The sequence below is a fragment of the Callithrix jacchus genome, chromosome 14, assembly GCF_049354715.1.
Source record: "Callithrix jacchus isolate 240 chromosome 14, calJac240_pri, whole genome shotgun sequence".
Taxonomy (NCBI): Eukaryota; Metazoa; Chordata; class Mammalia; order Primates; family Cebidae; genus Callithrix; species Callithrix jacchus.
Genome location: NC_133515.1, coordinates 39,607,723 through 39,628,298, shown reverse-complemented (window position 1 = coordinate 39,628,298; position 20,576 = coordinate 39,607,723). Strand labels below are relative to the sequence as shown.

Sequence of the window (20,576 nt, the reverse complement as noted above, 5' to 3'; positions counted from 1 at the left end):
GGTGACACTTCCACAAATAAGGCAAAGGCCACTGTCCCCATGGAGCTGATGTCTTAGCAAAGAAGACAGATAATAAACAATACACAAAATAAATACATAAAGTACAGAGCATGTTAGAAAGAAAAGAAAAAGTAAACCAGAGCAAAAAGGATCAGGGGAACGAGAGGGTTTCAGGTTGCAGTGTTAAATCAAGTGGTCTGAGTGGACCGCAGCGAGGTGAGGAGAGTTCAGCAAAAACTTGAAGGGGCCACACCTGGGCTGCCCTTAGGCCTCTGACCTTGAAACCAGATCCTCTGGAAGAGCACCTCTTCCTGTTTCTAGGGGCTCACCCTGCTGTCCACTCACTGCACACCACCTGGGGGCTTCTATACACCATCTCCGGCTGCCAGATTGTAACTGCTCCCCACCATGCCCAGTGACAGCTCTTCAGCATGGGGACTTAGGGGCAGCCCTCAGCAAGATGCAGACAGGAGCAGCCCTCTCCAGAGAGAGGGCTTCAGAGACCACTTAGGCAGCCCCTCCTGGGGTTTCCTGAGCATCCGGTGTTTCTACACCGACAGCTCCACGCCAGCCTCCTGAAGAACTGGCACCATCCTGGTGGCCCCGGGCCCTCGAGACTTCTGGCACACAGGCAGGTCCGTCTTCTAGCTGCCCATCAGGGAGCCACAGGGATATCCCTGCAGATCCAGAGGCTCTGGAGCTCAGGGTCTAGAACAGACCTCAGCACCGGGAAGGGGCCCCACACCTCAGGATCTGGTGGTGAATACCGAAGGTCTTTGGCTCTGCTGAGCCTCTTAAGGGAAAGTGGCCATGTCTGTGGGATCCACCCAGCACCAGAAACTTGTACCCTCACATGACATCACAGCTCAGCCCCTGTCTCCTTCTCTAGACAAACAGAGCTGAGATTTTCTTTCTGGAGGATGGATATGAGCCCTGATCTCCCAGACCACACAACCCAGGCCTAGAGCTCCCAGTGGGACCTTCCCCAAGGTCCTCCATATCACGGGACCCCACCTGAGAGCCCAGGTCCTCAGCTCTCCAGCCCAGCAGCACTGCAGGGTTCTCCCCCAGCAAGGCCATTGTCAGTCAATCGCGTGTCCACAAAACAGGCTGCCCTGGAGTGGGGTAACCTCGTCGCCCTCGTCTGCTGCCTTAGGGCCCACAGTCAACAAGATCAGCAGAACTTGAGGCTCCTGTCTGGCCCCAGACTAAAAGGGCACAGGAAACTGAAGGCAAGGGCAGGGAATAACCTCCTCAGACCCTCCCTGGCTGTGACCCTCCTCCAGGTTTTGTTGCCAGGCTCTGGGGTCCTTCGCGCACCCTGCTGTGCCCAGCCCGTTGTGTGCCTCCTACCTCCTCCACCAGCATTGAGCACATGAAAAGAAAGCCCAGAGCAGCCCACTCTCACCTCCCCTGAAACATGTCCCCGTGGCTAGGCCCAGCCTGATATGTGCCTGGCCCTCACTCACCTCTCCCTCGGACAACCTCCAGAGGCAGGCAAAGGGTAGCTGTGGCCCTGAGCTGATACAGGATGGTGAGCAGGAGCTCCACACCCTTGAAGACAGCTCAGGGACTCATGGAGCACTGTCCTGCCCGCCTCAGGTCCCTGCTCCCAGCACGCAGTGCCCTCCTGGCTCCCCGACCCGCACATAACCGGGCTTCATGGGCTCTTTTCCTCCTCTGTGATCTGACTCTGGCTTTAAGGCCCGGGTGATGCCTACTGAGTGTTCGCCATGTGTCCACACTTTCATGAGTGAGCTACTCTTAAAATACATCTGGGAGGATGCTGCTTCTTTCCTCTGTGTGTCCTAAATCCTTGAGGCCTGGAGGTTCCTCTAGGGCAGTGGAGTGTCTTCTCCATCAACCTGGCAGCTGTCAGAGGGTAGATTTGGCATCTTCCATGGCATACAGCCCAGCCTACCATATCTGAAGGGACTTGAGTGAGAACACTGAGCAAAAGGCGAATGGGGTGTGCAGCCTGCCTGCAGCAGGGCTCCCAGCCTCTCCACGCCCCTCAGTCGGCCAGGGCTTCCTAAGGATCCCACAGGCCCTGTACTCACTCCCATCACCCCATCAGCAGTTTCCTTTGGCCCTTAGAAGCAACTGAGCTACCGTGAAATGGGAGGGCCCAGCATGCTCTGCTGATTGGGCTTGGCTCAGAAATGAGGTCTCACTGAGTGACCAGCTAGAACCCTCAATGTTGTTGGCTCTCTGTCCCTGCCAAGCACACCCCCAGTTATCCGTGCCTTGCACTACCATGCAGCCAGCCCAGGTCCCAGGCAGGAAGCCCCAGCCCAAAGGGTCGTACCACCTGTCTGGGGCTGCGCTGTGACTTTAATGCCATCACATGGACCAGAATCTGGTCCTAGACTCTGAACAGGTAAGAAGTGCCTCCTGGGCAGCAGGGAGGAGGCTCTCCCACCCCATTCCCAGCCCAAGCTTAGCTAGTGGGCTCAACCCGGCAGGATCAAGCACTTCTCACCCATCCGCCACCTCCTGGATCTCACACACCCTTGCTGGTGACATGGTCAGTGAAAGAATGTAAAGTTCTGCAGACAGCCCCGAATCCCCGGCTGGGGAAGAGAAGGCAGCAGGCTCCCAGCCGCTAAGCGTGAAGCCCAGACAGTATGGGAACGAAGATCAGGAGGAGGTGATGTGAGGCATGCAGGGATGGCCCCAGCCTGGCACGGCCCCATGAACAGGGACCAGCTATGGAAATCTCTGGCTTGGGGCTGGACTTTGAGGTTGGAGGGGACCAAAGGGCAGGAAACGCCAGAGCTGGAAGTGAGAGCCAAGCCTGACCCCAAGGCCCTCTCTCACCAGCTGCCTTGACTGATACCTGTCATCCCTCCATCTGTGTTCTGTGCCTCGAGGGTTCGGTCTGAGCCTCCTCGGGAACCCTGAAAGGGTAGTTCCGGAACTCCTTGGAGTCCTCCTTGACCACAGGGAGTGTTAAGAGACTGGAGGGCCCGAAAGGAGAATGAGAGGGGACTCAGAGTGACAGAGACAGGCTTGGTGAATACTGCTCTGGACCAGAATGTTCTGCCAGTCAGTCCAGAGGGATGGACCCTGCTGGAAAGTGACATCTCCTACAAAGGGAGCAGCCCAGTCATCCCCAGCCTAAGATGCCCAGGGAGCAAAGTCTAGCACCGTGAGGGCGGCAGACTGGGAGTTCAGTGAACCGAGAGTCCAGCCATGGCCCATCCACCAGAGGGTCTGGGATGAGCTCCGAGTTTGGGCCCCCATGGGGACAGCCATGGACTGCGGTTCCAGTGATTCCTTTCTCTAGGTCTCAGCATCCAGTCTCGTTCCACTCAGAGCTCTGCCCAGACCAGCCACTTCCTGACTCACTCAGCCAGCCAGGAGCCCCGGCCTCATACACCCACCCCAGGGCAGTGCAGCCACCCTGCCTGAGAGAAGTCAAGGCTCAATCCCCTAGGCCTCACGGGGAGGAAGTAGTTCCAATCCTTGGATCCTGGTACATCCTGGGAGGCGGGGCTGACCCACGGGGGAGGTCAGGAATTCTATCAGGAAGAGAGAACCCGGCAGGGTATATTTAGCTCACTAAAAATAACAGGCAGAGAGGAGGGCTGGGAATTGTCTGCTTGGACTGGGGGAGTGCTGAGAAGGCCAGGGGAGGGGCAGGAAAAGGAAGAGGGTCTCGGTGGGCAGGGGAGAGGGCTGTTTCCCTCCCTCCCTCATGTTCTGTGACCCAGATGGCTCAGAGATTCAGAATCTGGAGAAGAGGGTTGAGTGGTGAGGGAGGAAGGGAAGTCTGTCAGGGAGACTAGAGGGGCTACAGCCAAGGCTGACCAGGAGATGGGGGACAGGAGGTGGCCAGTCAGGACCAGACCAAGGGGTGGGCCAAGCTGCTTCCAGACAAGGCTGACTTGAGCCCTGCAGGCGGAGTCAGGACTCCCTCTGCCCTTCCCATCTCCCCCAGTCCGGCCCCTGCAGACACTGCAAGCTCTGATCAGGGAGAGCCAGGCCTGCTTCCTGGGAGCTGAAGTCAGACACGTATCTGGGGTCTGAATGGCAAAGCCCAAAGAGAAAGCCACCCAGCAATGCCTCAGACCATAACCTGGCAGAGGCTGATGGGCACTTACCCCCGTGGGCTGCTTCTTGGTGTCCAGCAGGGGGGCATTGAAGCTAGCAGACAGACTAGGGGTGGCGAGGACCTCCCGGAGTGGGACCTTGGCTTCCCCCAGGAATCTGAGAAGAAAGAGAAGTTGAATGTAGAAAACTAGCTTAATGCACCCCGGCTCCTCTGTCAGACCCCTCACTTCTGCCACTCAGACAAAGCTGGTCTGCCTGACCCCACGATCACCTGGCACCCCACAAGGGCTCCCCTGCACCCCCACACCCAGTCACCACCATGCACCATCCCTGGAAGGCCTGGCCCCTGGGGAAATACTTGAGCATGGGAAGGGATAAGAGACACCTTTCCCTCCCCAGGGTCCACCTGGACCCCTTCCTGCCCCTCTCCAGAGGCCCAGCCACACCTCCCCAGAGATGAAGGTTATCTTCCCATGAGCGCTCAGCAGCCCACCAGGTCCACATCTCATCACCCCCACACTGCCCCTGAGCCCCAGCGGCCCACACAAGCCACGCCTACACAGGCTGTCTGTGTTGGAATCCCAGGGCTCAGCAAGCAGTGATTGTACATGAAAAGCAAAGAAATCTTCCTGTCTTCAGGGACAGGGAGAAAAGGAGATTGGGGCCGGGAAACAGGCCCCAGTCCTGAGAGGCTCTGGGCGGTCTGCACCACACATGCCAGAGGCTGCATTTCTGACTGACAGGCTGGGCAGGGCGCATGGATGGCTATTAGGAAAGAGTGGGTCAGCAGCACGGTGGTCGGCACACGCTCCCTTCGCAGAGTGCAGAGGAAGCTATGAGACGGGCTCACCAGGTGGTCTGCCCCTCTGTAGAGGCAGCAGGAAACCAGGGGCAGCGAGTGGCCTGCATCCATTGCAACCTGTGGCCTGCTGTCCATGTGTGACTTCTGCTTGCCTCCCTGGGAACTGCACTTACCCTGAACATTACTGTCAGGGCACAAGGCCATGTTAGGCTGGCAAAAAACAGCCACGGGTGTTTTTCTTAACTGCTTGTCCCTGATGGATGAACAGCACACCTGACATCTGGGATCTCTTTTCTGGTCTCTGCAAACACTGATTAGAATCTAGATTTTTATGAGCCTATGAAATAAAACTGCAATCTCAACCTAACTAGGTGATTTTTAAAACTGACTACTCACACTGAGGTGCTACTTCACATCCACTGGGATGGCTGTGATACACACACACACACACACACACACACACACACATCTTGCGTGCAGAGAAAAATCACAAGTGTTGGCAGGATAGGGAGAAAATGGAATGCTTGTGGGAGGCGGGTATGGATGTAAAATGGTGCAGCCACTGTGGGAAACAGCATGGCAGTCACTCAAAAAATCAAACATAGAATTATCATATGATCTAGCAATTCTACTTCTGGATCTATATCCCAAAATAATGGAAATCAGGGACCTAGATATTCGCACACCTGTGTTCATAACAGTATTATTCACAATAGCCAGGAGGTATAAGCAAAGCAAGTTTCTATCAACAGAGGAGTAGATAAACAAGACGTGGTCCATCCACACAATGGAATAGTCTTCAGTCTCAGAAAAGAAGATCCCGGCACATGCTACAACACAGACGAACGAAGGAGACGTTCTGTAAAGTGAAGCCAGCCAGTCACAACAAGACAAATATTTATGATTCCACTTATATGAGGTAGCTAGAGTAGTCAAATTCCTAGAAAGTAGAATGGTGGCTGCTATCAGCTGCGGGGAGAAGAACGTGAGGATTTATTATTGAACAGATAGAGTTTCAGTTTTAGAGGATGAGAAAACGTTCCGGAGGTGGACGGTGGGAATGACTGATGTCATGAGTGCACGTAACACTGAACTATGCTCACAGATGGTTAAAACGGTAGCTTATATGTCTATTCATCATAATACAAGATTAAAATGAAAACCTAGCCGCTCATCTAAGCTTCTCAACAATGAAAAATCTCTTTTCCCACCCTTCTTGAAAGCAGCAGACTCTGTCGCCTTGCACGTGCCCTTGCTAGCAAGGCAGTAAATGTAATATATCCTCAAGGTTAACTTTTCTAATGCGTCCTGAAAGAAGTAGAGAGAGAGCAAGAAAGATTGACTAATATTCATTCCAGGGTTCCAACCCCCCACAATGCTAGGAGCCATATTTTCTAGAATGTGAACTCATTTGTGTTCTGTTCCTTCACAGCATGGAGCAGGTTTTTTACCATCGCTTAATAAGCTGGGGCTCCTGGAGTGTCTCCATCCTAGGGGCTGGTACCAGGAGGCCCCTGTCAGCCTGTTGACTGAATTGTCCTCAGGACCCAGGCAATGTCAAAAAGGCCAGACTGTAGGTATAGAGGACTCATGAGTTCATATGACATCAGAGACCAGAGTCACCCTGTCCGTCATGAGAAAACTGGGGTGGCAGAGGAGAGTGACTTGCTCAAGCAGGAGGATGGCTGAGCCAGCCCTGGGACCCAGGTCTCTAGGTTCCCTGTGCGATCCCCCGGAGCACTGGGGCTTCTCCCCTTGGGGACCGGGAGGCAGGGCCCAAGGAGGCTTCATGGACCAGAGAGCCGCACGTGGCAGCTGGAGCTCCAGCTTGGGAGCCCTTAGGTCGGAGCAGAGCAGAAGAGCAGCCAGGTCTTGGGGTGCCGAGAAAAGCCAGATCTCTGCCTCCCTTGTGGTTGTCCAGGCCTCCCAGCCCAGGGAGAATTCCTGGAAGTAGGTCAGGGAACAATGGAGGGAAATGCAGAAGGAAGCAACGCCCCCACCCCTGCCAGCCTGGGGTGCCTCTGGGATACCCAAGAGACAACAGCCAGGATTAACTGCTTGTTATTTCCTCCATGAAACACCTTTTGAGGCCATGAAATGCATCCTCCCAACCCCTGCTATAGGCCTGAGGGTGAGTCCCTCCAAGAAAGATGGCTTCCCCAGCCCCCACTCCTCTAGGAGGAAATGCTGGAAATAGCAGGACAGGTTGCCCCTCCCAAAGCATAAGGAGCAGGCTGTGGGAGTCAAGTTCACAAGAGTCAGGGAAATTCACAGCCTCCCAGGAAGTATTGCTCAGGGTGGAGAGGTCGGGGGGCGGGGGCGGGCACAGAAGAGGGACTCCCTGGGAGACTAGAGGGGTCTGAGTCTTGATCACAGAAAACCCAGAGGCCAGTTACCATTCATCCATTCATTTCACAGAGGATGAAGAAGATGTGGCTTTATCCAGGGGCCTCCAGGTCTGGGATCCTTGAGGAGACCCACCCCATCTGGAGAGAGACTGAGGCACAGGCTCCCAGTCCAGGTGCCCTCTGCTCATCAGGGATGCTGCACACTCAGTGAGCACCAACCAGTGGCCTGGCAAGTGGCAGACAGGATTCCAGTGGGTCAGATGAGGCAAGGAGGGGGTCAGGGTCCTACACAGGGCCAGCTTTGACTGTGTGCAGAGCCTGCAGAGGTAGAAATGACACCCATGGGCCCTGGCCACACCCCCTGCAGCCCACATGGAGGAAAATGCCACAGGAGCTCCCAGCCTCCTCAGGCCCCTTGGCTAGCTGTGTTCTGGAGCCATGAGAATGTGGGGGCTGGAGATATGTGGGGACTGAAAGAGCCGCCGCCATCCCAAAGAAAGAGAAGGCAGAACTGGCATGGGCGAGGGAGGGAGAAGCCAAGGCAGCTTGTGGTCTGACAAGGAACACGCTTTTCCTCCATAGAAAAAGAACTAGTTCCCAAACTCACCATCTCGAGGTGCTCCTACTGCCCTATGACAGAAGGGAAGGAGGGATGGGTGGCCCCCAAACCTTAGCCTTAGGCAGTATGTGGGAGGGTGGGAATCATGGTGGCCAAGTCAATTTATTTTAATGAAGCATGAAGAAATCAAAACAATTTTGTTTTAAAACACTGAGTCTTACTACATCACTGAAAGAACAAAATACAGACGCAATTCCAATGTCTATCATGGACAACAGGTAAGTCAAGTCAGTACATTCATGCAGTGGAACACTAGACAGCTACACAAATAACGGGGAGTCAGTCACTTACGTGGAAAATCTTCAAGATACACTGTTAAGTGATAAAACAAAGGGCAAAAGCGTGTGTATAATACTTGCTGCATATAAAAGAAGAAAGTTCGAATCTATTTGGGTGATTAAGCAATAACATAAGATCTCTGGAATGATCCATAAGGAACCAAGAAGAGGGGATACCTGTTAGGGAACAGCAAGAACTGGGCAGATCAGGGAGGGACAAAGAGGCCAGGGAGAATTTTCACTGCATTTTTAAATATAGTTTCTGTTTTTATAACTCCTTAAAGTTTTTACCAATGTAAAAAACTAAATTTAAAAACAAAACATAAAAACTTCTTTAAAATCTTAGGATTCATTCATTCAACAGATATTTATTTAGCATGTCCAACAAAATATAGTCTCTGGCCTCATGGAATTTGCATTCTAATAATAGCAACGCTCCTATTAATGAAACCAGCTATGCAAAAATTATAAAAAGGAGAGAACTGTGACCATGAAAGAGATCTAACCTAACCTTCTCCATCTTGCCTTTAATCTCCAAACTGCCCTTATTCATTCCTGGCATAGGCCAGCTAACTATAGGAAAAAATTTAGTTTATAGTTTAACTTTGAAACAAAGATGATAACAGCCCTTTCCAGAAATAAACCCCATCCTTGCCTGGAGACCAGAGTGCCTTTGTAAGACTCAAATTAGCCACAAGTTTAGGAATTATGCCTCAGGAGACATGCAGCCAGAAGCCACGGGATTCCTAGCCTCCCCAGTTGCTCCTTTGGATAACATCACTATTACAGAACCTAAGATTGGAGTTTGAGGTATTTTCCAGAACCTGCATTCCTTCTGACACTACCTAGACTGGTAAACTGGCTCATGTAGTCATGTGGCCCCCAGCCAGGAATTGACTCATGGCAAGAGGACAGTCTCAGCTTCCTGTGATTCCATCCCCGACCCAGCAAATCAGCATTCCCGTTCTCTAGCCCCCTGCCACCTGTGGCAGGCCAGCTCTCACTAACAGCTGAACAGGCAGGCCTCCATAGCAACTGTTTCAGCACTGACTGAGTGGTGAAGTTAAATATTCAAAGCTGATAGAGAGAGTGACCTCATACAAAGGCTGGAGTGTAACAAAAGCCCACCAAGAATTTTGCCCAGGACTTTCCTGAGCCTTGAGGCATGACAAGATAACAAAGGAATTCTTAACAGGACCCATTTATGATTAAACATGTTTTTACTGGGGGTCTGAAGAAACTCCCCAGGCCTTGACAAACAAGTTTTATTGGGGGTCTAAAGGAGCTCCCCAAACCTCCATGATTTAGCAGGAGACAAGATAAGGGTAATCACCCCTGGCACCTGGACTCATCTAGATTAAGTAATTTTACTGAGGCTCCAAAGGAAGGTCTTCAAAACTCAGACCTTAGCTATAGAATAGAAGTTAGTCACTTATGTCTTTAGATGAGTGCACATTTACACATAGACATATAGCTTAGAAGGCATATAAGCACTGGAAAACTTTCTAATTTTGAGTTGGTCTGCTGATATTTTACAGGCCTTCTGCCTGTACCTGGTTACAGAAATAAACTCTCTTCTTTTCCAGTTCATCTGCATCTCATTATTGGGCCACAAGAATAAGCAGCCAGACCCTTGGTTTGGTCTGGGAACACACCTGTATTAGTCCGTTCTCACACTGCTAATAAAGATATGCCTGAGATTGGGTAATTTAGAAGGAAAGAGGTTTAATTGACTCACAGTTCAGCGGGGCTGGGGCTGGGATGGCCTCAGGAAACTTACAGTCGTGGGGGATGGGAAAGCAAACATGTCCTTCACATGGCAGCAGCAAGAAGTTCAGAGTGAAGGCAAGAAAACACTTTATAAAACCATCAGATCATGAGAAGAGCATGGAGGTATTCAATTACCTCCATGTGGAGTGTGATTCAATCACCTCACTGGGTCCCTCCCACAACACATGGGAATTATGGGAACTACAGCTCAAGATGAGATTTGGGTGGGAACGCAACCAAATCATATCACCACCAAAGAATCTTTCAAAAAACTCTAGCCTCTGAATTTTCAAGGAGCCTGATTTGAGTAAGAATAACACTCCAGTCTCCCATTTAGCCAGCTCTATGTGCATTAAACTTTTTCTCTGTTGCAATTCCCTGTCTTGATAAATCAGCTCTATCTGGGCAGCCAGCACGATGAATCTGTAGGGCGGTTACATTAACTAGGTACATATTAGATACACTACCTCCTTTAAACAGACAGTAGTCCTGTGCAGTAGGTACTGCTATTAGTTCAGTTCACCTTATAGACAAGGAAAATGGGACTTGGGAAGGTGTTTTACTTGCCTGATTTCACACAAATAACAAGGCTGACAGAGCGTGACTCCAGAGGCTTTGCTTTGAACCCTACATTGTGCCTCCTGTGCCACCTTAGAGCCCCATAAATGCATCATTAAAGAAACAGGCCATTGGTTTGCTTAATCCATAGGAAGGAGAACCCAGTCTATAAATTAGATCTGGCCCATATTTGTTTTAATCTTATGCTAAGCTATATTTTTTGTATTTCGGATGCTTTGACATCTGGGGCCTTGCTGACCTTGGAGGGACTTCCCACAATTCCTGGAGATAGTAAAGGACTCCCCACTTGCCAGCAGGCTGTTCATATACAAACCAGCCACTCTGAGCCCACACCTTCCACCTCTTCCATGGGCTGTCACACACAGGACCCACATTCCCCTGTCCTAAGCACCCCAGGGCCAGGTTCCAGCAACTCAGGACAGCCCCTACTGTCTCTGTGTCTATACATTGACAGCTTTATGTCTACATGTAAGTGTGCCCAGAGCCCACTGAAATTATTCAAACTGGCCAGTCCCCAGGTCTGCTTACCCTGCCTTGCCCATTCCTTCCCTCAGAAACCACAATAAAGCCTGTTGCCCCGTGTTCCCCTCACTCCCTCTGCCTCCTGATTGACCCCTGCACTGACTCTGGCACTGATTCCAGCACTTCCCCCTGTGCCCTGCCTGGCGTGGCCTGCCCTCCCCTCTTGGAAACTGTAACACACTATCTTTTCAATGGCAGTCACCTCCTGATCTGTTGGCCTCACTGTACCTGAAAATAACAAAACCTACATTTAAAAACATACTCATGCTTGTTATTTGTTGGGGAAGTTAGAAGTGAGTGACTTTTTTTTTCAGTCACTTTCACTGTTTTCCCTGAGGCTGGAGTGCAGTGGCTTCAACAAGACTCATGCTTTTTTGGAAACACGGTCTGGCTCTGCCGCCCTAGCTAGAGTGCAGTGGCATGATCACAGCTCACTGAAGCTTTGACCTTCCAGGCTCAAGTGATCTTCCTGCCCCAACCTCCCAAGTGGCTGGAACCACAGGTGTGCACCACCACAACTGGCTAATTTCTTTTTTTTTTTTTTTTACACAGCAGGGTTTCACTATATTGCCCAGACTGGTCTCAAACTCCTGGGCTCAAGGAGTCCACCCACCTTGGCCTCCCAGACTGCTGGGATTACAGGTGTGAGCCACCATGCCCAACTTTGAGTGGCCATTTTAAGAAGCTTTTAAAAGCTCATTAATTGTACTTTTCAGATGGGTTAAAGTCTCATATGAAGAGGAGGTTGGAAGGTCTAGTAGTCTACACTATGGAGGATGGCATTTGGAGTTTTCAGGAAGTGGCCTTGAAGGCAGGGCCCTAAAAGAGGGAGGAGATGGTGGAAGAGAAGGGCGCACTGCAGGTGCAGCTCCACGTTACGGTAGCTGGCAGAGACTCTGGGGAAACAAGTGGGTCAGAGAGAGGCAACCCTGTGGTGTGACTAAGAACCCATAAAAGAGCCACCATTCCAATGAGAGTGGTCTCCATGTCTGCAGAGAGGAGCAGAGCCCCTGTCCCAGTGACTCCAGGCATTCCCCTATATTAGTGGCAGTTTAAGCTGCAGAATGTGGGTATGCAGGAACCAGGGCTGGGGCAGCCCAGAGGACCACAGCCCCAGGTGCTAAGAGCCATGTTAGCAGCAGGAAGATGGGAGGAGTGGGTATAACTCAGACTGAAAAAGAAGTGGACAGGAGACAAGCTACCTTATCCCAGATGCCCCAAAGGAAAGTGATCCAGGAAGCCTGGCAGGACACATAGCTCCTGTTCTACTGGGTTCATGGAACACCCCAGGTGGTTGACCCTAGAATGTCACACTCATCAACCCAGTGTTTTCAAACTGTACCTTTTAACCTACAGTAACACTTTGAAAATGTTCTTCTCTCAACTATCTTCCAAAAGTATTAAACATTCAATGATTAATACTTCAATGATTAAGAGTCCTCAAGTCATCCTACCATGCCAGAAACCTAGCTCTGCAATCCGATATCTGTGTGACTGGGCACACATGACATAACCTTTCTAAGACTGTTTCCTCATCTGTAAAAGTCATTCATTCATTCATTCAACAAATACATAGTGAGCACCAATCATGGGTCAGGTACTGTTGTAGGTATAGGGATACTGACAAGTACAAAATGGACAACTCGCCCTGCACTGCTAGAGCTTGAAGGAAATCATGCATTCTTCAGAGGGTGCTAGTGAAATTGCAGTTAATGTACCTAACGTTCCCCACGGGTGCCTGGAACACAGATGGGACTTGGTGAATGTGGGTTCCCTTCCTCCCCTCCCCACTCACCATGTTCCTGTGCTTCTCTGCACATTCCCATCCCACCTAGTGACTGTCAGGACTGAATTAGATCATTCCTTGAAGTGCTGTCATATGTAAGAGGGTTAGATTTCTTTTTGATCATTCTGGAGTGTAGAGAAATAAGATGCTCAAAATGTCACGAAAAAATCTGTAGCCAATAGAAGGAAGGACGTTCTAACGAATAATCCAGCCCAGAATGGGTGTCTTTCTCACTCCAACACTGCCTATCAAGGATGGAAGAGATGAGACACCAAAACAAATGACCCAGAAGTCTTTCAACTCTGATCAAATGGCCCTGAGCCAAGGGGTGAGGCTCAAGGCATTAGTCACCAAGACATAGTGCTAGGCACAGGGAGAGATCAATGCGTGGTGGCCCTGGCGTTATGCCAGCACCACTGTGACCGCGACAGCCCAGCCTGGTACATGTGGGAGTGCTGGAGAGGAAAATCAGCTCGTACCCATCATGGTAAGGATTGGATCAGGCAAGGATCATCCATGGATGCTCAATTTAGGGGGACATTTTGTTGAGAAGCAGGATATTTGCACCATCTTAAAGTATATCTTTTTTTTTTTTTTTTTTGAGGCAGAGTTTCACTCTTGTTACCCAGGCTGGAGTGCAATGGCGCGATCTCGGCTCACCACAACCTCTGCCTCCTGGGTTCAAGCAATTCTCCTGCCTCAGCCTCCTGAGTAGCTGGGACTACAGGCGTGTGCCACCATGCCCAGCTAATTTTTTGTATTTTTAGTAGAGACAAGGTTTTACCATGTTGACCAGGATGGTCTCGATCTCTTGACCTCGTGATCCACCCACCTTGGCCTCCCAAAGTGCTGGGATTACAGGCTTGAGCCACCGCACCCGGCCTTTAAAGTATATCTTAACAAACTTTAAGGGGGAGAAAAGAACAGTAAATATGCAATGGAAAAATCAGACAAGACCGTGACCAGGTGATTGAAATTAATGTTTCCCAGTAAGGAACATCACATGCCTCTCGATCCGGAGATCAATACTTAGGCAGTGTTCTGGCCAGGGATGAGTGACCTAATGCAAGCTTGAATCTAAGCATGAAAAACTTCAAACAAACTACCGTGAAAGTTGTCAGAATCAAAATGGAGTGGCTAATGTTAAGAAAACCCTGATCAAAAATGCCAAGGAAGGCAATGAAGAGAGGTTTTCTCATGCCTGTATGCCTGATAGCAAAAATTCTCACAAAATACTGCAAAAACACAATCTTGCACAAAGGCCGTAACAAACTTATACAAAAAATACTTCCACAACGACTTCTGCCCACTAATTGCCTGTCCAACCTCGGGCTAGAATCACCCTTGTTATTGATTTTTATAGCCGAGGATAATATTTCAAAATAATTATGTAATCCTCCTCATTGTTTTCCTTTAAAAAAACTTTATGTTCTTTTTTTTTTTTTTTGAGACACTGTCTTGCTCTGTTGCCCAGGCTGGAGAGCAGTGGTGCAATCTCGGCTCACTGCAACCTCCACCTCCAGGGTTCAAGCGATTCTCCTGCCTCAGCCTCCTGAGTAGCTAGGACTACAGGCGCGTGACACCACACCCAGCTAATTTTGAATTTTTAGTAGAGGCAGGGTTTCACCATGTTGGCTGGGCTGGTCTCGAACTCCTGACCTCAAATGATCCACCCACCTTGGCCTCCCAAAGTGCTGGGATTACAGGCTTGAGCCACCGCACCCAGAAAAACCTCTGTGTTTCTTTACCCCCTGAAATACTCACATGGTTTAATATGGGATGCATATTCCCAGGCTAGTGCTCTATTTCCACATAAACATCATTTCTCTTTTAGAGAGTCTCTCTCTGTTTGTTATTTAGGTTGACTCCCCAAATGAGGAACATTCCATTAGAAAAAAAAGGATACTGTATTATTCAAAAATGTAAATTCTAATAAAAGACAAAGACTATGGAAGCATTTCAGATTAAAGGAGGCTATGGAAACATGGCTAAATTTAATATGAACCACAGACTGGATCCTGCACCGGGGGAGAGGGAAAGAGAACTTGCTCTGAAGAATATTATTTCACCCATTAACATGACTGGAATACAAACAACATATTAGATTAAAGTATGGTATCAGCCAGGTACTGTAGCTCATGCCTATAATCTCACCACTTTAGGAGGCTGAGTCAGGAGGATCCCTTGACCCCAGGAGTTCAAGACCAGCCTGACAACATAGTGAGACCCTGACTCTACAAAAAAATTTCTTTTGTAATTAGCCAGATGTGGTGGCTTGTGCCTGTGGTACCAGCTACTCAGAAGTCTGAGGTAGTAGGATGGATTGAGCCTAGGATGTCAAGGCTACAGTGAGCCTTGTTCAAGACACTGCGCTCCAGCCTGGGCAACAGAGTAAGGCCCTGTCTCAAAAACAAACAAACAAAAAAGTATGGCATCATGTTAAGTTTACCGAAGTCGATAACTGTCTCCCTATTCTTAAGAAATATACACTGAAATATTTAGGAGTCAAAGACCATGATGAATATAACTTATCTTCAAATGGGAGTAAGAGAAAGAGAGAGAAAGAAACAGGGAGAGGAAGTCCAGGTGCAGTGGCTCATGCCTGTAATCCCAGCACTTTGAGAGCACAAGGCAGGCAAATCATGAGGTCAGAAGTTCGAGACCATCCTGTCCAACATAGTGAAATCTCATCTCTATTAAAAATACAAAAAATTTAGCTGGGCATAGTGGTGGGCTCTTGTAATCCCAGCTACTTGGGAGGCTGAGGCCAGGAGAATTGCTTGAAGCTGGGAGGCAGAGGTTACAGTGAGCTGAGATCGCGCCACTGCACTCCAGCCCAGGTGACAGTTCGAGACTCCGTCTCAAAAAAAAAAACGAATAAGGGAAAAGAGAGAGAGAGGGGAGGAAGGGAGATAATAATGAATATAGTAAAATATATGTAATGAAACAGATGGAGTGAAATGTGCATACATGTATCTGAGTAAAGAATATATGGATATTCTTTGTACTATTTTTGCAACTTTAAGTTTGATTTTTTTTAACATGCTCCAGAAGGGTTACCATGTATCCACTTTTCATTCTTTCTTTGAAACTAAGAAAATGACATGCCAATTAAAACTGCATATGTATTACAACTAACTCCTCACTGACTCAGCTGCATCTTCCCGTTAGCATCGATGCGCCAGGTAACAGGAAAGTGAGGGAGCCCAGCCCCGGAAGGAGACACACGCCATAGAGGGGAGGAAACACCTGGGCACTGAGCCCCTCCAGCCCTCCGATGTGCGTGCCTGGCAGTGAGGGGCAGGAAACAGGGGACAGCAGGACGTTCCACAGCGCCTGAGTCCCCTGGCCTCTGGCAGCCTTCCTGCCAGTATCTGATTCCCCAGGGCTTGCCCAAGGGTAACTCTAAATAGTTTTCCACTTCAGTCTAGATAAAGACAAAAGAAAAATATTTCTGAAACCCAGGGATGTCCTGGATCAAATCCAGAGCAAAATATAGTCGTAAAAATCCTTGAAAATAAGGTTATGATCAATGCTTTCGGGACCACTGAGAACAATGGGGCAGTGAAGTGTAACGACTCCTGCCCAAACAGCCTCCCAGGCATGCGAGAACCAGGGGCTGGCAAATCGGCTGGCTAAAACCAGAGGCCAAATCTATGCCTTTTCCCGACTTCTAACAATAGCAAATTGCTGCTCTGCCTTTATAAAGGTCCATGTGCTGTGTATGTTCATTGCACACTAGTCACAATAGTAAAGACCTATTAAATAGAATCAACCTAAATGCCCATCCATGATAGACTAGATAAAGAAAATATGGTACATAAACACCCTGGAATACTATGCTGCCACAAAAAAGAATGAGATCATGTCCTTTGAAGGAACATGAATGGAGCTGGAGGCCATTATCCTTAGCAAACCAACCCAGGAACAGAAAACCAAATACCAAATGTTCTCACATATAAGTGGGAGCTAAATGTTGAGAACACATGGGCACATAGAGAAGGACACACAGTTCACAGGGTGGAGGGTGGGAGGAGGGAAAGGATCAGAAAAAATAACTAATGGCTACTCAGCTTCATACCTGGGTGATGAAATAATCTATACAACAAACCCCCGCGACGCAAGTTTAATGTAACAAACCTGCGCGTGTTCCCTGAAGGTCTGTGTGCACACATGCACATCTGGGTAAACGCCTGTTGCTGTGTGAGTGTGCAACTGACAGGTGACAAGCACAGAGACAAAAGTTCTATACAGATAGAACAGACTTAGGGTTAGTATTCCTAGTAATATTCCAAATATAGGAGGTTATTGTGATTAAAAAGAAAAAGACAAGCAGCCCCAAATGTAAGGACTGCAATCACAAAAGAAGAAACAGAAATGGGCAATCAGCATGGAAGAGACGCTTGGCTTTACGAGTGGCCAAGGAAACGCAAATTACACGATACTATTTTTGGTCCCTCATACTAGCAAAAATAAATTGGCAGGCACTTTATTGCATTGTTGGTGGACATTAATTAGGGCAACATTTTTGAAAAGCAATTTGGCAAAAATCTACAAAAATGTTATTTGCTTATACCTTTTGATCTAGTAATCCCACTTCTAACAACCTATCCTAAAGAAAAAATAGCATAAGAACATAAAAATATTTGGATAAAGATGTTCACTGGATAATCATTCGAGAGCAAGACACTGAGAAGAAACTGAATATCCGTCAATGAGAGTCCAGTGGGGTGCATTACAGTGCACACATACTGCGGAATACCACATAACCATTTAAAACTGTGACGGACGGATCTGGGAAAGAGTCAGTTATGAAGGGATAAAAAGCAAAGTGCGGACCAATACATACAGCATAATTCCATTTTTTTATAAGTAGATATATATGCATGTGTATAAACAGATGCCTGTAGATAACATAGGAAAAGCCAAGAAAGATATGCACCAGGCCGGGCGCAGTGGCTCTTGCCTGTAATCCCAGCACTTTGGGAGGCCGAGGCAGGCAGATCACCTGAGATCAGGAGTTTGAGACCAGCCTGGCAAACATGGTGAAACCCCGTCTCTACTACAAATACAAAAATCAGCTGGGCGTGGTGGCAGGCACCTGTAATCCCAGCTACTCCAGAAGCTGAGGCAGAATAGCTTGAACCCAGGAGGAGGAGGTTGCAGTGAGCTGAGATTGCGCCACTGCATTCCAGCCTGAGCAACGAAAGTGACACTCCGTCTCCAAAAAAAAACTAAAAAAAGAAAGATCTATGCACAAAATTGTCAACAATGGGCACCTTTGGAGAAAAGACGAGAAATGCATGGGTAGAAGGTAGGAGAACTTGGACTTTTTCCTTTTTAACTCTTTAAGAATGGAGCTCATTTTTATACTTAGAAAAATTACTTAGGTATTTTATACTTTTGTGGCATTTTTTCGTTGTTTTAAATAAAAGAATGCTTGTGCGCATATGTATGCTATGTTAGTGAACACTCAGGCACTAATGTATGTTCATCCGGGACACTCACAGAGTGTTCACATGTTTGTGTGGTTTACGTGAGTGCATCTATATAGATCCTGCTCCCAACAGCCCCCATATACTACACCTTCAATATTCCAAGCACTGAGCAGGCATTTGACACACAGGCATTATATTATTTAAATTTCACAACACCTTTGCAACATAGGGACTGCTTTTGCCATTGTCCTGATGAGGAAACAGGTTCAGAGAGGTCCAGGACAGGGCTCTGCTGACAGTGGGGTCCCTGAGCAAAGCCCCTGGCCCTCATTCTCATTCCACCTCCCCTGCCCTGCCAAGCTCTGAGGGATGGCCTGGGGAATTAAAATCCCTGCTCCTGTCAGTACGGAGCCCCTCACTCCCATCAGCACACTCCAGGTGTCAGCGACAGGCCCAACTGGCCAGGCCCCCTCCCCAGGTGACTCTGTCATCTCCCATGCATGGCCACCCTAAAGAACTAAGAGCATGTTCCTGGAAACCTTCACATTCCCTCAACAGATGAAGCTCATTGCCACCGGATGCATCAGGCCACCCTCACCTCTGCCACCAGTGGCACCAAGGCCAGGCTCAGAGATGGTCCTATGTCAGGAAGACACCATTCCTCAAATACCTCCTCATAACCTATTGTAGTGGCTGGACACCTACCACTAACACTTCCCTTTATTCTAAGCAGAATCTGGGCCATAAAGCCCGTCTCCCAATTCCTAAAATGGTGCGAATCATGAGGCCACAGGCTGCCACCTACGCATTTGTATAATTTGGTGCTTTTTCAACCCATAGCTGTCTGAGAGCAGCATTTGGTGGGAGAGGGCTGGGTCTCTTCCTTCCTTTCAGAAGGAAGCACGGAGGGTAAGGACAAGGCAGCAGAGCAGAACTAACATTCATTTAGGGAGCATCCCATTGTGGCAGGTCCCTTGATTTGATACCCCCTAAGAACGGAAGGAAGCAAGGCTCGTGGAGTGTAGTGACTTGCCTAAGGCCACACAGTGGTGCAACTAGACCCTGGCTTTTCTCAAAGTCCATGCTTATTCCACTGGACTAGGTCATCTAACTCAATGTGGGCGTGGGAGGAGGAGCAGCTGAAGGAAGAAGGAAGAGAAGGAGCATTGGTGCTCAGGAAGGTTCTCAGGCTGTCTCCTGGGCTTCCTGCCAGTTGTGGGTGCCATGATTCATGCTCAGACCATGGGGAAGGGTGAGCAGAAAGGCATCTGTGTGCAGGTGAGAGGCCCCTCAGTGCCCACTTTGCAGAGTCACCAGGTCACAGAGCAAATCAAACTATTCCAAAAAAAAATGCCACTGTGAACACCTAAAAGAGCTTCTTTTTTTTTTAGACAAAGTCTTGCTCTGTTGCCCATACGGGAGGGCAGTGGCGCCATCTTGGCTCACCGAAATCTCTGCCTATCTGGCTCAAGCAATTCTCATGCATCAGCCTCCCAAGTAGCTGGGATTACACCACTCCCAGCTAATTTTTGCATTTTTAGTAGAAATGAGGTTTCACCATGTTGGCCAGCATGGTCTCAATCTCTTGACCTTGTGATCCACCCACCTTGGCCTCCCAAAGTGCTAGGATTACAGGTGTGAGCCACCACACCCAGCTGAGAGCTTCTTTAAAGGCAATCCTGTGCCTCCTGACTAGACCTCCTCCTGTGCCAGTTGATTAAAGCAGGTAGGCTGCGAGCGTGGTCAGGCTGGAGGGTAGAGTGACCAGGAAAAACACAGGGAGCCCACTCAAGTTTGCATCTCAGAGAAACGATGATTGATGTTTTATGCTTTAATATAAGGTGTCACCTGTGGCATTTGAGAACGCCCCCTTCAACAGGGTGTTTGGATGTTTCCTTGTTGCATTTATGTCTCCGTCTTGGGGCCCAGTGAGTCACCTCGGTCAAGGTGAGCATCATTTTGACCCTGGTGCTGTACCAGGTGGATGTTTTGACCCCACGGAGATTTTTGCTTCTATGTTCATATTTACTGAACATTTAAATATAAAATACACCTACAGTAATTAATTTCCACTGAGAAGGCATTTTTTCAGAACAAATTAAGTGAAGCCAGTTTAATGTTGATATGTTTTGCATACAGAGCAATTAAAGTGTTTTTCTTTTTTGCCATCTTTTTTTTCATTTTACCAAATTCTTTTCATTGGGAACAATTAATCTCTGTTTAAATTTCCCAACACAGATTTGGCTTACAGATTTTTAAAATTATTTTTTGGTTGACATCAGGTTTTATCAAATATTGTTCCTTGCCATTTATAAGTCCAGTTTCTCAGGTCAGTGTTTGTGGTTACCAACTGGATTCTTCTGCTTTTCGGTTCTTTA

The 20,576-nt window shown here is 48.6% G+C and overlaps 1 protein-coding gene across 50 annotated transcripts in view; it reads right to left on the bottom strand.

Annotated features, from left to right (window-relative positions):
• DYSF (dysferlin) overlaps positions 1-20,576 on the bottom strand; it is a 236,648-nt gene that overhangs the window by 181,786 nt on the left and 34,286 nt on the right. For all 50 annotated transcript variants that reach the window (XR_013526458.1, XR_013526459.1, XR_013526461.1 and 47 more), the window contains exon 4: positions 4,107-4,212. Coding sequence is in view for 44 of the 50 variants with exons in the window: in XM_035272224.2 (XP_035128115.1) it covers positions 4,107-4,212 (106 nt within the window). In the remaining 6 variants the exon portion in view is untranslated. The remainder of the gene's footprint in view (positions 1-4,106; positions 4,213-20,576) is intronic.